This window comes from Xyrauchen texanus, chromosome 4, assembly GCF_025860055.1.
Source record: "Xyrauchen texanus isolate HMW12.3.18 chromosome 4, RBS_HiC_50CHRs, whole genome shotgun sequence".
Lineage (NCBI taxonomy): Eukaryota > Metazoa > Chordata > Actinopteri > Cypriniformes > Catostomidae > Xyrauchen > Xyrauchen texanus.
In genome coordinates, this window is record NC_068279.1 from 17,783,090 (window position 1) to 17,803,834 (window position 20,745).

At 39.3% G+C, this 20,745-nt stretch overlaps 1 protein-coding gene across 1 annotated transcript in view; it reads left to right on the forward strand.

The window, feature by feature from the left end:
* Window positions 1–17,149: 17,149 nt before the first annotated feature.
* Window positions 17,150–20,745, forward strand: part of LOC127635637 (netrin receptor UNC5D-like) — a 246,688-nt gene continuing 243,092 nt past the window's right edge. Inside the window, exon 1 of the mRNA XM_052115805.1 lies at window positions 17,150–17,249. Within this exon, the coding sequence (XP_051971765.1) occupies window positions 17,150–17,249 (100 nt within the window). The remainder of the gene's footprint in view (window positions 17,250–20,745) is intronic.

The following is a 20,745-nucleotide window of genomic DNA, read 5'->3' on the forward strand; positions in this document are numbered from 1 at the left end:
CAGTTCAACTGTCATCGGCCCATAGCAGCCATACAGTCACATCGGTAGACACCACAGTCTGGACACCATACATAAAAGGCCTCGTCGAGGACCAAGAAGTCAGTGTTTTCCTTGACACGGGCGCTGGTTTGTCACTTATCAGTGAGGCCTTACGTCAACGTATCCCTTTACTGAAACATCGCCCCTTACTGAAAACTTTCCAGGTGGCACACACACTGACAGGACAACAGTTAGATATTTTAGGTTCACTATCTGTTACATTACATCTGGGGTCACACATATTCAGTATGGACATGTATGTCGTAAGAGACTCTAGACAGGATGCTCTTCTTGGGTGGGACTTTTTCAAAATGCATGGTGCCTCATTTGACACAGCTTCTGGTAGTTTTATGTTTAAGAATGACAAAATTTCTCTTCTCAGTTCCTCCCAAGCACTGCCTTTTTGCTGTAATGTGTTCCTGCTCTCACAGGTGTCAGTCCCTCCTTTGACAGAGATTGTTGTTGTACCTCAGAAACAGGAAGTCAGCTCCATGGTTTTCAAGGTATTCTGGAACCACATGTGACCTTTGACAAAGATTTAGCTGTTGCTCGTAGCTTCTCTAATGTCGAAAATGGGCTCACAGTTGTTCATTTGCTTAATCCTACACATCAAGACATTGAATTGCCAAAACAGACCCATGTAGGTCAGTTCTACACTGTGCATGACATGCCTTCTGATTTCTATAAGCCTGTAGATGGTCTTGTAGCTCAGGTTAGCCTGCCAAACACTACATGCCCATTACCTGATATTCACATAGGCACGGACGCTCTTACTCCCACGGAGTTAGAGGTAGTTAACTCCCTTCTACAAGACAACAGCGATGTCTTCAGTACTTCCTCTACTGATCTAGGTAGAACTGATTTGATTAAGCATAGCATACACACATTCTCCATATCCCCTGTGCGTCAGAGAGCATACCGTACATCTCCTATCCTACGAGAGGAAATCCACAAACAAGTAGAGAAACTCCTTGATGCTGACTTAATTGAGCCTAGTCATAGTCCATGGGCCTCCCCAGTGATACTTGTTCGTAAGAAGGATGGGTCTTACAGATTTTGTATAGATTATAGGCAGTTGAACTCGATAACCATCAAAGATGCACATCCCCTGCCACGTGTGAATGACAGTTTAGATGCCCTTTGTGGAGCCACATTGTTTAGCACTCTAGATTTGTCAAGTGGCTATTGGCAGATTCAAATGGATGATGCTAGTAGAGAAAAAACTGCCTTTACTACAGGCGATTCTCTCTATCAATTTAAGGTCATGCCTATGGGTCTCACTAATGCCCCTCCAACATTTCAGAGGTTGATGAGCTTGTTCTCCGTGGCCTCCATTGGTCTAAGACTCTGGTCTATCTCGATGACATCATAGTCTTCAGTAAGACCGTTAAAGATCACATTCATGATCTCTCTCAAGTGTTTGGTAGATTGCGACAGGCTGGTCTCAAACTCCATCCTCGAAAGTGCCAGTTTTTCAAACAGACTGTACTCTTTCTAGGACATGTAGTTTCAAAGGATGGCATCCAACCTGATCCCAAAGTGACTGAGAAAGTGCTGAATTGTCCTCGTCCAACTACACCTACAGAGGTTAGAGCTTTCATAGGCCTCTGTTCATACTATCGCCGGTTTATCAAAAACTTTGCGGAAAAAGCAGCCCCTTTACACATGCTGACGAGGAAACATATCAAATTCACATGGAGTGAACAGTGCGAAGACACATTTCGGTATTTTCGCCATGCTCTATCCTCCCCTCCTATTCTCACTTACCCTGATTTTAGCAAGCCTTTTATACTCTATACGGACGCATCACACCAGGCGATTGGTTCGGTGCTTGCACAACAGCAACAGGGTGTTGAAAAGGTAGTAGCCTATGCCAGTCATGTGCTAAGCACAACAGAGCGTAACTGGTCCACATTTGACAGAGAATGGTGGGCTATTGTCTGGTCCGTTAGACATTTCTCACACTACTTACAAGGATGCCCCTTTGAGATTGTTACAGATCATCGCCCCTTGTTAGGTTTAAAGAAAATGCCTATTGATCGAGATCCAACAGGGCGTAGGGCACGTTGGGTGTTGGAGCTTGACGTGTACAATTGGGTCATAAAACACAGGAATGGCGTTAAGCACACAAATGCAGACTCGTTATCTAGACGCCCGAGTCAAAGTGATACTATTCATTCTGTTACCTCAATGGCAGACGAACCAGAACCTTCTGTAGTCACCCCTCATCTTACTGCTCATGCTGTCATAGACCTTTCTCAGACTTTGTCAGTCGATCTTGCACAGTGTCAAAAAGATGATGTCACACTGAGGACAGTGAGTGAATGGTTGAAGGAAGGAAAGAGACCCCCAGCCTGGTTCCTAAAGAAGGGGTCGACAGAGCTCAAAGTATACTGGCGACAGTTTGATAGACTGCATTTGCAGGATGGAAAAATCTATCGTCTTGCATGTAATAAACCAAAAGTGTCACCCACTCTTCAGGGAGCCATTCCCAGAAAAGCTGTCCCTCAGGTGTTACAGTTTTTACATGGTCATTCCACTGTAGGTCACCTTGGTTATAAAAAGACACTTGCAAGAGCCAGGGAGCATGTCTACTGGCCACACATGGCTAGAGACATAGAAAACTACTGCCAACAGTGTGTTTCATGCCAGTCTAGATCTATGCCAGTCCCACATCGAGTAGCTCCTCTACAGACTGTTCATGCCAATCATCCTTTCGAAAAGGTGGCAGCTGACATTACTGAGCTCCCTGTGACACCATCAGGCCATAGATATGTTCTTGTTCTTCAAGACTATTTCACCAAGTATGTGAATTTGTACCCTATGAAGGACCAAAGAGCTGTGGCAGTGGCACACTGTATTTTTGAACAATATGTCACAGAGCATGGTGTCCCTGAATACCTTCATACGGATCAAGGCAGGCAGTTTGAGGCCGATTTAATCAAGGAGTTGTGTTCCAAGTTGGGTGTCACCAAAACTAGGACTTCTCCTTATCATCCTGAGGGAGATGGTTTGATTGAAAGATTCAATCGAACCCTGAAAGACCAATTGAGTAAATGTCTGTATCAGCAAACAGAGCCATGGGATACCATGTTGAGGTCAATCCAGTTATCTTACAATACCAGTGTGCACGGCAGTACTGGATACACCCCCTTTTTCCTTGTTCATGGACGTGAAGCCAGACTGCCTGTTCATTTACTCTTTCCTTGTCCTACGGAAGCTTCTAGTGCCTCTGCTGGCACCCCAGCAGAGTATGCTACATCTGTTTACAGGAAGCTGCAGTTTGCATTCAAGTTGCGTCAGGAGAATCAGGAACATGCACACGCACAGCAAAAAGCTCAATATGACAATAAGGCCAAATTCACCACGTACAGTGTGGGAGATTTGGTTTGGCTGAATGATCCTGCTCATTTCCGTTGTAAACTGGCCCCATGCTGGAAAGGACCCTACATTGTAACACAAACTGTTCCTCCCGCCGATGGTAATCCTGTGCTGTATGCTATTCAGCAAAAAGGTTTTCCCGAAAAGACACCACAAGTGGTGCATTATAATCGTCTTAAACCCTACCTGCCTTTCGCATATCCACTGGGACGAACAGTGCCAGATGCATCGCCTTCCATTGCACAGACTGTAGAAAAGGAAGTATCCCCTAATACTTCTAATTCTTCTATACGAGCTGTCCCAGAGAACTTGCCTTCTGTTGTCTTTACAGGAGAAGTCCCCAATCAGAGTCCAACTAGGTCATTGCTTTTGGGACAGTTTAATGTCCCTCAGCCTGATAATATGGACACTGTAACCTCAGAAGTGGACTGTACTACTTCTGTGGCTCCACATGCTGTTCTAGATTCTAGACCGTTAGGTCGCAGGGCTGTTAAATTGCCTGCAAAGTTCAAAGACTATGTTGTGAAGTAAAATATAAATTTATATAGTAGAATCTATAAATATAGTAAAAAAAATAAAAAAATAAGTATATGCCTGGTTTATTAATGGCATTGTTATTTTCTGTATGTTGAAAACGTGGACGTTTCTTTTTCCATGGGGTAACTAATGTGAAACTTCTTTTGTTTAATGGTCATTGTATTGTGATATATTTTTGGTGAAGGACTTTTATTTTGGGAATTGAGTCCTCATGGAGGATGATGTAATGGGGAGCGGGAAGAGAGAGGAAGAGGAGGAGTTAAGGTAGCGAGAGAACGTGAAGTGTGGTGTCTCTGCTCCCCATTTAAGATTTTCTTTTATAACACTGCTTAATAAAAGTTGGTAGCCATCAATAGTGGAGTCCATCGTCTTCATTGATACTGATCAATCTACGGACAGCTAAACCCCACGCCTTACAAAAACATTACGGAGGCTGAATACAGTTACTTTATTTATGTAGTCTGAATAGAAAATGCCATTACATGTATTCCGTTACAGCCCAACCCTGAATACGTATATGGTGTGGTGTGCTGGTGAGGTAAAAACTCTAATCATCAGAATATCAAGCTTGTTACTGGAGTTGTTGATAAGATGCAGGGAATGTGCTCATTGTCCTTCAAGGACATGAGGAAACAGAAGAACAGAAGTGCTTAAAGATGAGACAGAAAAGATGTTGATGGTATATTTTCCTGCCTTATAAAAAAAATCCTCAAAATTGCAATTAGATTTATAAATAATATCACTGCAGTTATCTCATCTACCGTATATCCTGACATGGGTCATGTTTCCACCAAATTTAATTTGAAAATGTTAGTATCTCTGCAATATAACGTGTACTTTACAGTTAATCATGCTGTCACATTGGTGTGCTTATAGTCCATTTATCTATTTTATCATTTAATATTTTCTTCAATGTTAGTCAAGGTTTCTTTCATAAAAATGTTTTACATATAAAGAATTTAAAAATGTTCCATCCTGTCTATAACCCTTCAACCAGTTTTAGAATTAAGCTTGTATGTTTTTTTTTTACTACAACTTCTACAACAAGTTCTTTAAAAATGTGTTATGATTGGCTGACTTATTTGCATATGAAATGACTAACAATGCTTACCTGGTTCTGCATTTGCTGTCAAGTCCAATAGAGCTGAAACTGCCTGATCCTTCATTAACTCTTTGCAAAGGAAACATAAATTGTTTTACAGTCTTACTAATTTATTAGTTTGTTCTACAATAACAATTGGAATAATAAGATCTCCACTTAAGGACTTTAGGAATAATAATATCTATCCTGCTTCTTTACCATGAATAGACAGGTCACGTTGTTGAGCACCAAATTTCAAATATAAATGCCATGTGTTAATGTATTAATTGTTTTGACATCACAATAAAACAGAGTGAATTCTGAATTTGGAAAGTTAGACCACGTATGTTTACATTGTTTATTAAACTGACTCATTCCCAAAGTGCAAGGAAAGTTCAATATTTCAAGATTTGGCCTCTTAGGCAAAGCTGTCCTCATCCAATAAGCCACTGAGTGCTTTAAATGTGTAAAAAGCCTATTCAATCCTTTGAACATTTTACCTGCCACAGCATATAAAGAAAGCAAATCATGTGAAGCCACCGAAGGGTTTCTTGTTTTAATTGCTCCTACATAGAGTGAATAGACATGGTGAAACAGTCAAAATAAGGAGGAAATAAAAGGTATCATGGGTCTCTGGTTCGCTCGCACGCTCATCAAAGAGAGCCACAGGGTACTGAACACCTGAAGGGTACTGAACACCCTTCTGAGCCTTATGATGACACCAAAAAGCACACTTAATTTGTACAACTTATCCATAATTGCATACTACATTACATATTTGTCCTGTGAAGGCTTTCAATGTATCAGCTACCTCATTCAGTTTGCTCTGCTCTATAGGTGACAATGAAGTAGAGAGAACAGTATACAGCACATGTTTGAATGACAGGGAGGTGAGAATGTGTCTGCTGAACCTGAAGAGGTTTAGACAATATAACTATCAAAGTTTGGACCCCTTGGTTACAATGCAAATAATTTGTATTTTTTCATTCATGCATTTCAGATTTTTCACTAAATTTTTTATATAAATGAATTGCTAGTTTGCAATGTACAGTGCAATGTAAAAATGAAATATTTGTAATTTTCATGTCAAATGTAGTTCTCATAAATATACTTCTGTCAATAATCTAATTCAACAATCAGATTTGAACACACTTTGGCCATCAGGAGAGACAACAGATTCAGTGCCTTGTATCATATTTTTGGAAATTACACCTGACCAGTTCTTTTTATGATTGAATTTAGTATCAAATACCATTATATATAAAATATTATAACTTAGAAATATTAAAATATTAAATCACTTGCTCAAAGCCTAGATTGACTGCTCCTTTAGGGGTGTGCAATAATTGTCTGTTGAGAAATAATCCCTACCTAATTGCTTGTAGGGTTCATAAAGTATGAACAGAGTTGAATAGAAATGATTCTCTTGACATTCTATCCTAGAATACACTGTTGTATGTTCCGCATTGTCCCATTCTCCCTGCTTCACCTATCCTCCCTAGATTCAACATCATGCCAGGGACAAGACTGTGGGAGAAATATTGCTCAGGCCCACCCCATCCATCACTAGCTCAACTTGCGCAATGAAATACAGGCTGAGCTCCCCCAACAATGAGTCCTATCTTGTATGTTAGACCCCTTGCTTGTGTATTTATCACCTAAGCAGAGGCACAATACCTAATTCACAGAGCAGTCAGGCTGATAAAACACACTGACATGATCTCTCGGCCGATTACAGAGACTCTGCCTGTGTCCTTTGTTGTTCATGGTCTCCCTTCCCTGACTCAAATAACCTCTAGAAATATAAAGTTTGCCTTTGGGGCATTTTCATCCTGTTTCCATTCAGTGTTTTAGTGTTCTTGGTCTCTCTGTTACAGTGGGTTAGTTCTTTGACACAAGTCTAGTATGATTTGCCAGTGAGTTTGTCTCCATTAAAAAATCAATCATATCACAAAACTTTTATTTATTTTGTGTTAAATAGTGCAATGGCGACTTGTTTCTTGACTGTCTTGGCTTCACTTTGTCCGGTACTGCTTTTATGTAATTTATCTGCATCCATCTATCATTTGCATGTAACTTAATTTTCCCTTTTTGCCCTCCTTGGCTAATTATTTAGGGGAAGGGTTTAGTTTTGGGTTGTGTTGTTATTTACAGATGTGATCCATTGATATCATGTCTGAGATGTAGTGCAACATATGGGGTGCTGGGTGACTGTGGGTTTGCTTTTTTTTCTTTTCTTTTTTTTGGCAGTTGTGACTATTTTGCTGCCCATTGATTCATTGATTGATTTGCTAGCATGAAAAGGGAGCCAGACTGATGACGGTATGAGTGAAGGTCTATAGCTCCTTTGGAAAGCCTTGTCCTTGATTTAGATAAATTAATATCTAGCAGGCAATAACTCTCTATGGCTCATCTATCCCGTGTCTCCTCCGCTGGGTGAGAGGTGGAACACACCACAATGCCAGAGCTAATATCAGAGTCATGATTGATGACAATTATACAGAAAGCTGAAAAGCATTCCATGTGGGGCCTTCAACAAAATTATCAGAGTCCTCATGCACAAAACTTTTCATTGCTTACATACTAACAGTTTGTGTATGTAATCATATGCAAATTCAGATTTATAAAGGAAATTATGCAGAAAACATGGCACAAGCTTTTAGAACCATAAAGTATGGAAGTAAATGGATGCTCATCTACTTTTAGATTAAAGCAGTTTAGGTTGTGTAATTACTCAGTGGAATGATTTGTACTGTAGACACAATGGATGTCTTGAAACAACCATGTTGTGTGAAGTCATGGTGCTACTTGCAGCAGTAAAGGTAGGATCAAGGCATTGACTGTGTAATCAGGATCTTTTTATGTAATATGTAAAGTATCAGTTTTAGTGCAATTTTATTGGTTATTCTAGTAGTAACAGAGAAAAATGAGAACATAAATATATTGTTCCACTCTCATAGCAACACAAACAATACAAAGAGTGCAGAGAATAAGGGTATAAAACTGAGAAAATATCACCAAAGAGATGCCAACCAAATTAATGTATGAACTTATTACTCATTTACTCCCCCTCATGTCATTCCGAACATTTATGCCTTTCATACAGTATAAAATAACAGACTCAGTCACCATTCATTTTCATTGTTTGGATAAAAAATGCACTGAAAGTGAATTGTGACTGATACAAATGTACTGCCTAACATCTTTTATATTCCACAAAAAGAAAAAAAGTTTCATATGGGTTTGGAACAACAGGAGGGGAGTAAACAGACACATAGAGAAAATTATAACAGAATTTTCCTTTTGGTGAACCAATCCTTTAATAATGGTAAGGTTCTGTATCGAAATTCAGTGTACCAATGTGCACCAATAAAGAGAGCATCATGCTTATCTTTGAGAAAGTCAAACAAATTAATTAAACTAAAATTGTTATTTTAATTTGTTTATTTCCTTGCCCTCTGATCTTTCTGGTGATTTTAATTTCTTTGATGCACTTCACTGGCTCCCCCACAGAGAGTCAACAGTCTCCCAGTCTATGCTAAACTCTTTGTGAACATGCTGTGTGCTGAATAATTGACTGGTGGTCTGATCAAGTCCCAGTGGCAGCTGGTCCAACAGACGCCATGCCCCTATCACACTTCATCACTGCATATAAACCCATTGATAATATCTGTCAATGGTCATCATTTGTGATGGCTCTGTATTCTACTAATGGATGCTAATAATGGTCATTAGTCAGGTGAAAGTGTGGTCTGTATTACCAAATATGCGTTATGTCTTTGCGACATTATGTCTTTTGCAGACTATAGCAGAAAATGCTCAATCTGGATGAGCCTCTTGTCTGGTGCAAGCAGGACCTTCCCTGTGACACATTTTACTGCTTAAATGGATCATTAATGCCAGCAGTATATAACACAGTGTGGACAGAAACCAGTCCTGCATTGAGTGACCTTTTCAGAACAGTGAAAAGGTGATGTATGCCAGAAGAGTTAAAGAAAGAGTACAAGTTGGCATTGAAGTTAAGAATAAAGTTTAACAACATTTTTGAAATTGCATGTTAACCTTAGGTCTATACAAAGTGATTAAATTAGCTAAAACTTTGTAAAATGCTGCTGCAGACACATTATGTTGCTAATTTATTACATCCCCAACTGAGAAAGATGGCCAAATCACTAAGTTTGTTTCTGGAATGTCAGAGACAAAGGCATTCTTTGCATGTGATTAGTATAGTTGGACAGTAAAGACCATGGCCCACTTTTCTAATGAAGCAGTACTGCCGTTTTATCAGAATCAGAATGAGCTTTATTGTCAAGTATGCTTACAAATACAAAGAATTTGTCTTGGTGACAGAAGCATCCAGTGCACAAACAATACAACAACAAGACAGAGATAATAATGATAATAATAATAAAAAACTAGAATAAAAATAAAAAGTGAATAGAAAATATAAGTATATATTGAAACAAAGGATATGACAAAAAATATAAATATACATGTACAAATACAAATCTGTTATATACATATGTAGAGGAAGGGCATGTTGGATAAATATAAATAGACTAAGCTGTGTATTGCACATAATTATTGCTCAATTGGGCAGTCTTAACTGTTCATGAGATGGATAGCCTGAGGGAAAAAACTGTTGCTGTGCCTTACGGTTCTGGTGCTTAGTGTAACAGAGCATCAATTTTATTGATGTATGTTTGATGACTACAGAATCTAAAAGCATTTATTTTGATTTACACTTGGTTTTCAAAGATTGCAGTGTTAAACTTTAACCTGAAGTTTAGGATAAATATATAACTGTAAAATGACAAGTTAATTACTACAATATAATCATACAGTATTTAACTGTAATATGCATTGCATCATGGGAAATTTGTGACATCACTCATTAATTAGAGTAAATAATTTGTATCTAACAATTACATTAATAAATGCATCAATATATAGGCTTAAGACCATACAGTGTGAAAGTTGTTTTATTTAATCATTACAGACTTTCATTATGTTCCATGTTTGCCTTTCCAGCATTAGTTTTGCTAAGTCAGTATGTTAACTACAAAAATGTATGAGACTAATCGCATTGTCTTTATTATGACATGCCTACAATTTTTTTTCCACACACAATATGAGGAGATCTTATACATGAAAATATATATGGTATACAGTACAGAGGCTGGACTAAGGGCTTGTAGGCCTGTTGTATGGTAGGTCCTTACCAGACATCACTGACAACAACGTCGACTAAAGAGACAAATCCACCTTTGCTGGACCAGACAGGACTGGCAAAAAGTGCTCTTCACTGATGAGTCATGGTTTTGTCTCACCAGGGGTGATGGTCAGACTCATGTTAATCGTCGAAGGAATGAGTGTTACACCAAGGCCTGTACTCTGGAGCGGGATCGATTTGGAGGTGGAGGGTCCGTCATGGTCTGGGGCGGTGTGTCACAGCATTATGGACTGAGCTTGTTGTCATTGCAGGCAATCTCAATGCTGTGCGTTACAGGGAAGACATCCTCCTCCCTCATGTGGTACCCTTCCTGCAGGCTCATCCTGACATGATCCTCCAGCATGACAATACAACCAGCCATACTGCTCGTTCTGTGCATGATTTCCTCCAAGACAGGAATGTCAGTGTTCTACCATGGCCAGCGTAGAGCCCGGATCTCAATCCCATTGAGCACATCTGAGACCTGTTGGATCGGTGGGTGAGGGCTAGGGCCATTCCCACAAGAAATGTCAGTGAACTTGCAAGTGCCATGGTGGAAGAGTGGGGTAACATCTGAAAGCAAGAACTGGCCAATCTGGTGCAGTCCATGAGGAGGAGATGTACTACAGTAATTAATGCACCAGATACTGACTGTTACTTTTTCTGTGAAACTTGTTCAGATTAGGTCTTAATTGTTGAATCTTTTTATGTTCATACAAATATTTACACATGTTATGTTTGCTGAAAATTAAAGCAGTTGAAAGTGAGAGGATGTTTCTTTTTTTTTGCTGAGTTTGCTCAAATAAACTGTTCTGAACACATGGTAATATACACGGGCAATCAGAGAGGCAAAGCGCGCACACGCCCAGAGAATCCACAGTCACTTCCAGGACAGCGGTGACACGCGGCGCATGTGGCAGGGCATCCAGGCCATCACCAACTACAGGACAACATCAGTTGCCTGTGACAAAGATGCCTCCCTTCCAGATGCGCTGAACGACTTCTACGCTCGGTTTGAAGTGCAGAACGACATGATGGCGAGGAAGTCCACCCCTCCTCCCAACGACCAGGTGCTCTGTCTTACCACGTCAGATGTGAGGAAAACTCTACGTAGAGTCAACCCACGGAAGGCTGCTGGACCAGACAACATTCCTGGCAGAGTGCTCAGAGGATGTGCAGACCAGCTAGCAGATGTTCTTACCGAAATCTTCAACATCTCTCTGAGCAGCGCCGTTGTTCCAACGTGCTTCAAGGCCACCACCATCATCCCCATGCCAAAGAAGTCTTCAGTGTCCTGCCTCAACGACTACCGTCCCGTCGCACTTACACCCATCATCATGAAGTGCTTCGAGAGGCTCGTCATGAGGCAGATTAAGACCTAGCTGCCCCCCTCACTAGACCCACTGCAGTTTGCGTGATCGTTCAAACCGTTCAACGGACGATGCCATCACCACAACCCTCCATCTGGCCCTCACCCACCTAGACAATAAGGACTCATACGTTCGAATGCTGTTCATAGATTTCAGCTCAGCATTCAACACAATCATTCCCCAGCACCTGATTGGAAAGCTGAACCTGCTGGGCCTGGACACCTCCCTCTGCAACTGGATCCTGGACTTCCTGACTGGGAGACCTCAGTCAGTCCGGATCGGGAACAGCATCTCCATCACCACCACACTGAGCACGGGGGCCCCCCAGGGCTGTGTGCTCAGTCCACTGCTGTTCACTCTGCTGACTCACGACTGTGCAGCAATGCACAGCTCAAATCACATCATCAAGTTCGCTGATGACACGACCGTGGTGGGTCTCATCAGCAAGAACAACGAGTCAGCATACAGAGAGGAGGTGCAGCGGCTGACGAACTGGTGTAGAGCCAACAACCTGTCCCTGAATGTCGACAAAACAAAAGAGATGGTTGTTGACTTTAGGAGAGCACAAGGTGAACACACTCCGCTGAACATCGACGGCTCCTCTGTGGAGATCGTCAAGAGCACCAAATTCCTTGGTGTTCACCTGGCGGAGAACCTCACCTGGTCCCTCAACACCAGCTCTATCACCAAGAAAGCCCAGCAGCGTCTCTACTTTCTTCGAAGGCTGAGGAAAGCACATCTCCCAACCCCCATCCTCACTACATTCTATAGAGGGACTACTGAGTGCAACCTAAGCAGCTGCATCACTGCCTGGTTTGGGACTTGCACCGTTTTGGACCGCAAAGCCCTGCAGAGGATAGTGAGGACAGCTGAGAAGATCATTGGGGTCTCTCTTCCCTCCATCAAAGACATTTACAAAAAACACTGTATCCGCAAAGCAACCAGCATTGTGGACGACCCCACACACCCCTCACACAAACTCTTTACCCTCCTCCCGTCTGGCAAGAGGTACCAAAGCATTCGGGCCCTCACGGCCAGACTGTGTAACAGCTTCTTCCCCCAAGCCATCAGACTTCTCAATACTCAGAGACTGGTTTGACACACACGTGTCCTGAGTTGCACTTTAATAACTGTCACTTTATAGCTGTCTGCTACCTCAATAACTGCTATGTGCATAGAACATTATCTCATAGTATGTTATGTTTACATTTTTAGAAACTGTCATCTTTTTGCACTACTGAGTACTGGTCGACGCTGCACTGTCTATTGTCCTGTTCATTGTCAGTAATTTGTTGTACTGTCCTGTACTTTTTGCACATGTTTGCACGTGCACTTTATATAGGTATATATAGGTAGTTTATATAGGTATTTTATTTCGTTGAGTAGTCTCATGTGGTCCTATGTTGGTCCTTTGTTGTTTTTATGTAGCACCATGGTCCTGGAGGAACATTGTCTCGTTTTGCTGTGTACTGTACTAACTGTATATGGTTGAAACGACAATAAAAACCACTTGACTTGATATACAGTATGGATGAAAACTTGCCCCCCCAGTCTCCTAATTGATTGTAAATATCTAATAAGTGACCTTTTCTGCTTTGTCCCCACATGACAACACTGAAACATACAGTATGTTCTATGATTCAAACCCATATGGTGTGTGCATTTCTAGTGTCAGTGAGCTCCAATATGTTGAGCACGCAATATATATTCAGAGGCATTTATCAGAAATAATATATTTATTATATCATCACTGAACACATAATCTTGACACCATTTTAATCCATTCTAGTTTATCATATGGACTGATATTTCTACATATTGCTTTAAAATGCAAAGATTAAAAACATGCTCTCCAGAATTACCTGTATGCCTATATATACACATATTTATTTAGTTTGTTAACAATTAATTGAAAATGGAAAAGAAATAGAAACACTGTAAAATTCTGTATATAAATGTTCATAGTAATCTTCATTTTTCACAATCTCGGAATTACTGCTTAAACAAGTGGAAAGCCCAGTCTGAATCCCCATTAGACCTCACAAGACCACACAGAGATAGCATAACGAAAGCAGATATTGATACCTTCTTGAATTACTTCTAAGTGCTGACTATAAGCTTGCCTCCTTATCTCAGAGCTATGGCTCAGATGCCAGACACTCATTCAATTGTTCTGCTCTGCCAGCTGCAAGTCGATTACTCCATTTACTTACCCCAAGGAGGTTAACCACAGAGCAAGTTCAGGGTCACTTAAGAGACTCAAAGGGTAGACCTCTCTGATAGTATGTGTTTAAAACAGAATTACACCATATGGAGAATCTGGCAAAAGGCTAGACCTGTGAGCTTTTTGTTCATGACATAGTCATGATCTACTCTCTGGCGTCAGTAACCTAAGATATATTCTGTTTCCTAACTGTTTACCAGATGGTGTTTTGACATTTTACACAAGTGTGCCTTTGGACATCATATACTGTACACATGAGAAACACAGATTTCGTTTTTTACGGATGACATGAAGACAATCTATCCATTAAAATAAAGCTACATTAGACTCAGTGGACTAAATAACAAGGAAATATTTCTGTTTCCTGAATGCAAAGAGAAATAGACAATAGTTGAATGTCTAAAATTTATTAGTCACAGTAAATATATTTGAAGGTAAATTTAAGTAACATGATACGTGTCCCTAAAGGATGTTAGCCTTTCAACATTCCGTGCATGTATTTGATGAATAAGAAGACAGCAAATATTGTCTCATTGCTTCTTAAACTTTCTTCCTTGCTGAATACATTGACCATGGCTCATTGGTTTCATTCCACTGAGTTTTCTTACTGCATGTTTTATGTTTTGGTTGAGTTAAAGCCCATGCAAATGATTGCAAAGTGGGCCAGCCAGAACTACCCTAAAGCAACAGAAAAAAGAAACATCTTCCAAAAAGAACCCAATGATCAAGATTACTGTTTAGATAGCTACTTTGGGGAAGCCTGATTTGTCTATTTACATCTTATGTTATATCTGTATAATGACAGAAAATGACACCTGCAACAAGCATACATTACAGTATAGCTTATTCTATTCTTCTCCATGTTGTACTCATGGAAACATTTTGGTGCCCTACTTTTCTTAAAATGTTTATTCAAATGGTAAATTATACTAAACTCACTCAAAAATTCATCCTCTGACAGATTAAATTGCATCTTACTATAAAAAGCTGTGAAAACATATACATGAAACAATAAAAAAAAGAGTAGCAATTGTCTTAAGTGACTTTCAAAGCCTCAGGTTAGCGTAAGACATCTAACTCTACAGTCATCATTTACAATTACCATAAATTGCTCTTTTTATCATGCTGTTTGAAGAAAAATTTAGCACTTTAATTTAGGCTTGACTGTGCTGTTACCTGGAATTCCAAAAATGGGCCTCTGTTGCAATGAATCCTTATTATTAAGGATTTCTGAAAGGTATTTATGGCTTGATGGTCTGTGAACACTGAGGCAGTGAATAGGCTTGCAGTCTCTTCTGGAACTGATGTTATTATATAAGGACAATTTATACTTTGTGTTTTAACATGTGAACAGCACATTCAAATGTTACAGGAAGAAAAAATAAAATGTCCATTTTAATATTTACTTTCACATTTTCCACATCTGAAATAAACCTTCCACTGAAGCATGATTATAAATAAACCTCCCCAAGCACTCATAACCATTCTAAAAGACATACAAATTTGTCAAACTTTGTAATGCAGTTTTTCTATGGTAGAAAACAAAAAATGCTTGATCTTTCTCTTTTCCATAACTCAGTTTAGAGAGAAATGTTAGGAAATGTTATGTTCCTAAATGACACTCACTGTGAAAGGTTATTCACATTATACATTTGAATTGCTTTCTCAAATGTAATATTGCCCCCTCAGGTGAATCATTTATGTCTATTTGATATGTAAATTGTTTCTTACTTAGAGCCTCTCTCTAAGCTAAAGGGAAGATTATTACATTATAGTGAATCTATAGCACAGAGCCACAATACATGCTTGCACATGCTTGTGTATCAACAACAAACATTATTTATGTAAACCAGTTCTTCATGAAATTGAGCACTTTTAAGTTTTTTTGGGATGTTGCAAAGTTAAAGCTACTAGATTAAATTTCTTGTTGAGAAGAATATGAAATGAACAAATGCTTGCTGACACAGTTATAATGTAATTAACATACATGTGCTGTAATTCACAAATGTGAACAAATGTCACATGTATATAACACATGTATTTGTCTTCTTTGTAACCCCTGCTATATTATACACTGATTAGCCACAACATATAACCACATGCCAAATATTGTGTAGGTCATTCTCTGTTGACCTCTCTCAACAAAATGGCATTTATATCTGCAGAACTGCCCCTCATTGGATGTTTTTTGTTTTTAACATAATTCGGAGGAAATTCTAGAGAATGTTGTAAGTGAAAATCTCAGGAGATCAGCAGTTACAGAAATACTCATACCAGCCTATCTGGTACCAAAAATCATCCATGCGATTATCTAATCAGCCAATTGTGTGGCAGCAGTACAGTCCAAAAAAATTGTGCAGATACGGGTTCACATCAACCATCAGAGGGCGGAAATAATTACAAAATAATAACTGTAATTTGGACAGTGGCACGATGGTACCAGACAGGCTGGTTTGAGTATTTCTATAACTGCTGATCTCCTGGGATAATGGTGTGAAAAACAAAAAACATCCATTGAGCGGCAGTTCTGCAGATGGAAATGCCTTTTTGATGAGAGAGGTCAACAGAGAATGGCTAGACTGGTTCGAACTGACAAAGTCTAAGGTATTTAGATAACTGTATCATTGTGGTTGAGAGATGCGGGTCGGTGCTGTTAGCAGGAGGGGGACCTACACAATATTAGGACATGGTTATGGCAGATCGATGTATAATATTTCAAGAAAATATTAAAGGAGAGAAAGAAATGGAGAGGTTTTGTCAGTAGTTTGTTCATTTTCTGAGGATATCTTGTAATATTGTCGTTTTGTGAAGTTCTAAAAGGTTATTTTTTATGTTTTTGACAGATTATTATACTTTGTGAGAAGTCCTTAATATTACATCACTGAAACGGCTACATCAAAATTAGGCATCGCAATAAGGAATCACGTGTTAACAACATATCGTCCCACAGCGAGTGCCTGCGCTAATATCCTCATGCCCTGACTCTCTCTATACACAGCTGACATGGTGCTGATGCTGTGTGGAGAACTCGGCTCCGCCCCTCGCGCTGCGCCATTGGTTGGTTTGGCTTGTGAACGCTTGGCACCTGAAAGTCTGAGCGCCCTAGAACAGGTTCACAAGGGCGCTCAAGTCCTCGCAGGCGCACGGAAATTCCGCATGCTGGTCTTTTTGAATGAAGTCCGACCATTAAAGTGAGAGAGGCCGTACAGAATGTCACAGAGCAAAAACAAGGGAAATGTCACCACTGCCTGGCGCCCCACAAAAGCATAAATACGGAGAAATATTCCTGCTGAAAAGGGCATGAAATGAGCAGAGGAGAGATGGGAAGTACTGGGAAGAGACGCCGGAGTTCTTTAGGGATCTTCGTGGTTCTTGCTCTCTGCGCAACGTGCGCCAGCAGTCGAGGTAATAACTATACATGTACAATTTATACGTTGTGCCTCACTAAATCGCTGTTATCTTTCATTTGTTATTAACTTATCATAAACTTTTCTATTGTATCGAACATCTGACGAGACTTGTTGAATTTTGTCCACGCGATCGTTCGCGAGGCAAGCGTCAGTTAATTGAACTCAGAAAAACACTGAACAAGATTGACTAGAAACGTATGCTTTTAACACATATCTAAATAAAGTGTTTTTTGTTGTTATAATTATATTATGTTCGTTGTTTTAACGTTCAAGAACATCGCTGTATTTGTTTGGGCAGATATTATGCCGGTATTAACGCAAGCTGGTAGGATGTGAAATCGATACTGAAACGGTGAAATGGAACGTTTATAACATTCTTTTGTTAAAAAATGTAAAAAATTCTCAGAGTAACTATGATGGGATTCATCTGAAGGCGAAAAAAAATATCTTAAAGAGATAAATTAGCAGAGCTGATATACGTCCAGATTTTCGACAGTAAAGTGTAAAGTGTGACATTCAACAGGCCAACAGATATTTCTGGATCTCTGAATTCTGTACGATAAGGGCACACAATCTTTGCTTTACTCGACCGCTAATGTGTAAAATGAGCCTTGTTTACCTTCTACGTGGGCCACATTCCATTACTGTGACACTCAATTTAAATGATCTTGGGGCAGCTCTATTATTATCCCTTTTACTGAAACCAGTTGTGTGCGCTTAGCCGACGTGAGCAAGGCATCACTTAGTCTTAGCATTGTCCCGCTGCAGTCTGGTGTTTTTAAATTGACCTGTGTGCATTAAGGAGCAGTTGATGAACAGTCAAGTGATGCGATTGCATTTGTGTACTTGAAGTGATTTATGGGTATTGAATTGTAAATATAGATATTGTAGTAGAAAATTGAACCATGTATGATTATTATTTCTTAGACACACACCTTTCACACTGTATGTGTACAAAAACATATTTGTGTAAATATGGAAGGCTAAACAGGCAGTCTGTTCCTTTTACTAAATCAGCAAACCAACCCAGCATTGCTTGTTTTAATCTCAATTGACAGTGACCAACCTTAAGTCAGTTTATGTTGCACAAAAGGTCAGCCTTAACTAAAACATGGAAACATTTTATTTTTTCTTGGATATCTTGCAGCTTGTCCATTTTCAAGATGTTTTGTAATCAGTGTGGATGAGCATCACATCTTCACTATGAGTGCCACTCACGCAAAGGGTCAGGGACTTAGATGTTCTTCGTGCTACACTGCTCTCAGCAAGCCCAGTGGGGCCAATGTGAAACTTTAAAAGGACTCTCAATGCATTCACTCGAGTGTGTGTGTGCCTTATGGATCCCACATAATGGCACGCAATGGTTCATGTTACTGTCTCCTTAAGATGACTCACATGTTGTAACCTACCTCATTTTGTAAGTCACTTTGGATAAAAGTGTCTGCTTAATATATAAATGTAAAATGTAAATGTGTTCTCTCATGGCATATTTTGGACACAAACATATTGCAGCAAGAGTATAGGTTTACATTGTAGACATGACAAAGTATAGCGTACACGGAATCGTTTTCAAGATCTATCAGGAATTGTCTCTTGTTTGCTTTAACTTGACTTTGCATTGTAGTTACTCTTTTGCTCCTGCTTAATCTCTCTTTTTATTTGATTAAATTTTATGAGGTGCTTCTGTTTTAATCATCTTCATCAACACATTGTAGCTCTGATTAAGTCCTACACAATAACCACTGTAGGGGCATAACATGAACTGAATTATTTATTTTAATAACCATATTAATGCCTTATTAGACTACTTTGTTAATACAATATTTGTTTTTTGTTTTTCCCCTTCTCCCCATTATAAGAAATATGCCGGGGTTAATAGAAGGTAAGCTCACTTTGCAGCATTTATGGAATAATGTTGATTACCACAAAATCAAAATCGAGGTTACAGTGAGGCACTTACAATGATAGTGAATTGGGCAATTTTTGGAAAGTTTAAAGGCAGAAATGTGAAGCTTATAATTTTATAAAAGCATGTATATTAATAATATTGTTTAAAATTATGTATTAATTAAGCTGTAAAGTTGTTTACATATTTTATGGTTTACGGCATTATGTCGTCATGGCAACAAAGTTGTAAAATTGGGTATAACTTTACACACAAAATGTTAGTAAGTGATTATATCAAACTAAAATCATGTTAACACGCATATTGTTTACGTCTTGTGGCTATACTTTTTTTTGTGGTTTAACATTTGTGGATTGGTACCATTTTTGTGGTTATCAACATTATGTCACAAATGCTATCGACTGAGCTTAACTTATTTTGATCCCTTTTCCTCTAATATGACATTGAGCAGGAATTTAAATTATAGTACACATATAGTACAGTTTTACATATCTTGCCGTAAATACAAATAGCAAACAGCAAGCCTTTGGAATTGCATAATGTACACTGTGTTCGAGAGAAAAGTAGTAAATTGTCTACAATACAAACTCTTCCAGTAGCCTAATAAACAAGAGAAAACTGTCAGTCTGGGAGTGTCGGAGGTTCTGTGTATTTTCCTCTTAGTTACAAAATCCATCAACTTGAGTCTCCTAACAATGTGCCAGTGCAGTGCTGTTCACAGCTCAAATTTACATTTAAATGAATCCAAATGACTGAACATTCACAGATGTGAGTCAGTAAAAAAGCACCAGCTCCTCGCTGTGTGGAAGGATGATACTCTATCTGAAACTGTTAGGACCTAACGGGATCTATGATAAAGAATTAATGAAGAATAAATAATGAAATTACATGATCCTTGTTTTTATGAAATAAATTAAAGTGTATCGATTGTTCTGGCAGGAAGATTTGTAGTAACATACACCATTAATTCAATTCAGGCGTCTTGTCCAATCATAATCCAGCATCATCTTTATAACTCTGCAGCTGACTGTTATAGCTTGTCATGCGTGTTGTTTTCACATGTGCGTTATTTAACTCACTCGCACATGAGGGAACACACATAATCATAATTCATGATATACCTTTGCTTTTCAAGCAAACAATCGCTTCGTATATGGATTATACATCGCTGATTTACTCACCTCGACGTTCATGCTCCTCAGCGCAGCAGCCTCATTAACATGATACGCAAGTATTGTCATATACATCTAACTGGTGGTCAATGGGGTTTAGGTTTTGCTATCAGTGATATCAAATCTCTCTTCATCATACACACATACTGGATCAGTATGGCTTTTCAAGCAGCAATGTTTAGTTTCAAGAGCACTCAGTGTGCGCCAATCTACATGGTGTAACAAGTGTATGTGTTTTTCCAGCATGGCTGCCATGTCACACAAGTGAGCCTCGTTCACATTTTTTATATGTTTACAACAGTGTTTGCAGGCCTGATTATTAGGGGTATAACGATCCATCGATCTGGAGCGATACATCGATCCAAGGACCAACAATCCAAGGGCCAGTGGTGGCTCAGCGGTTAAGGCTCTGG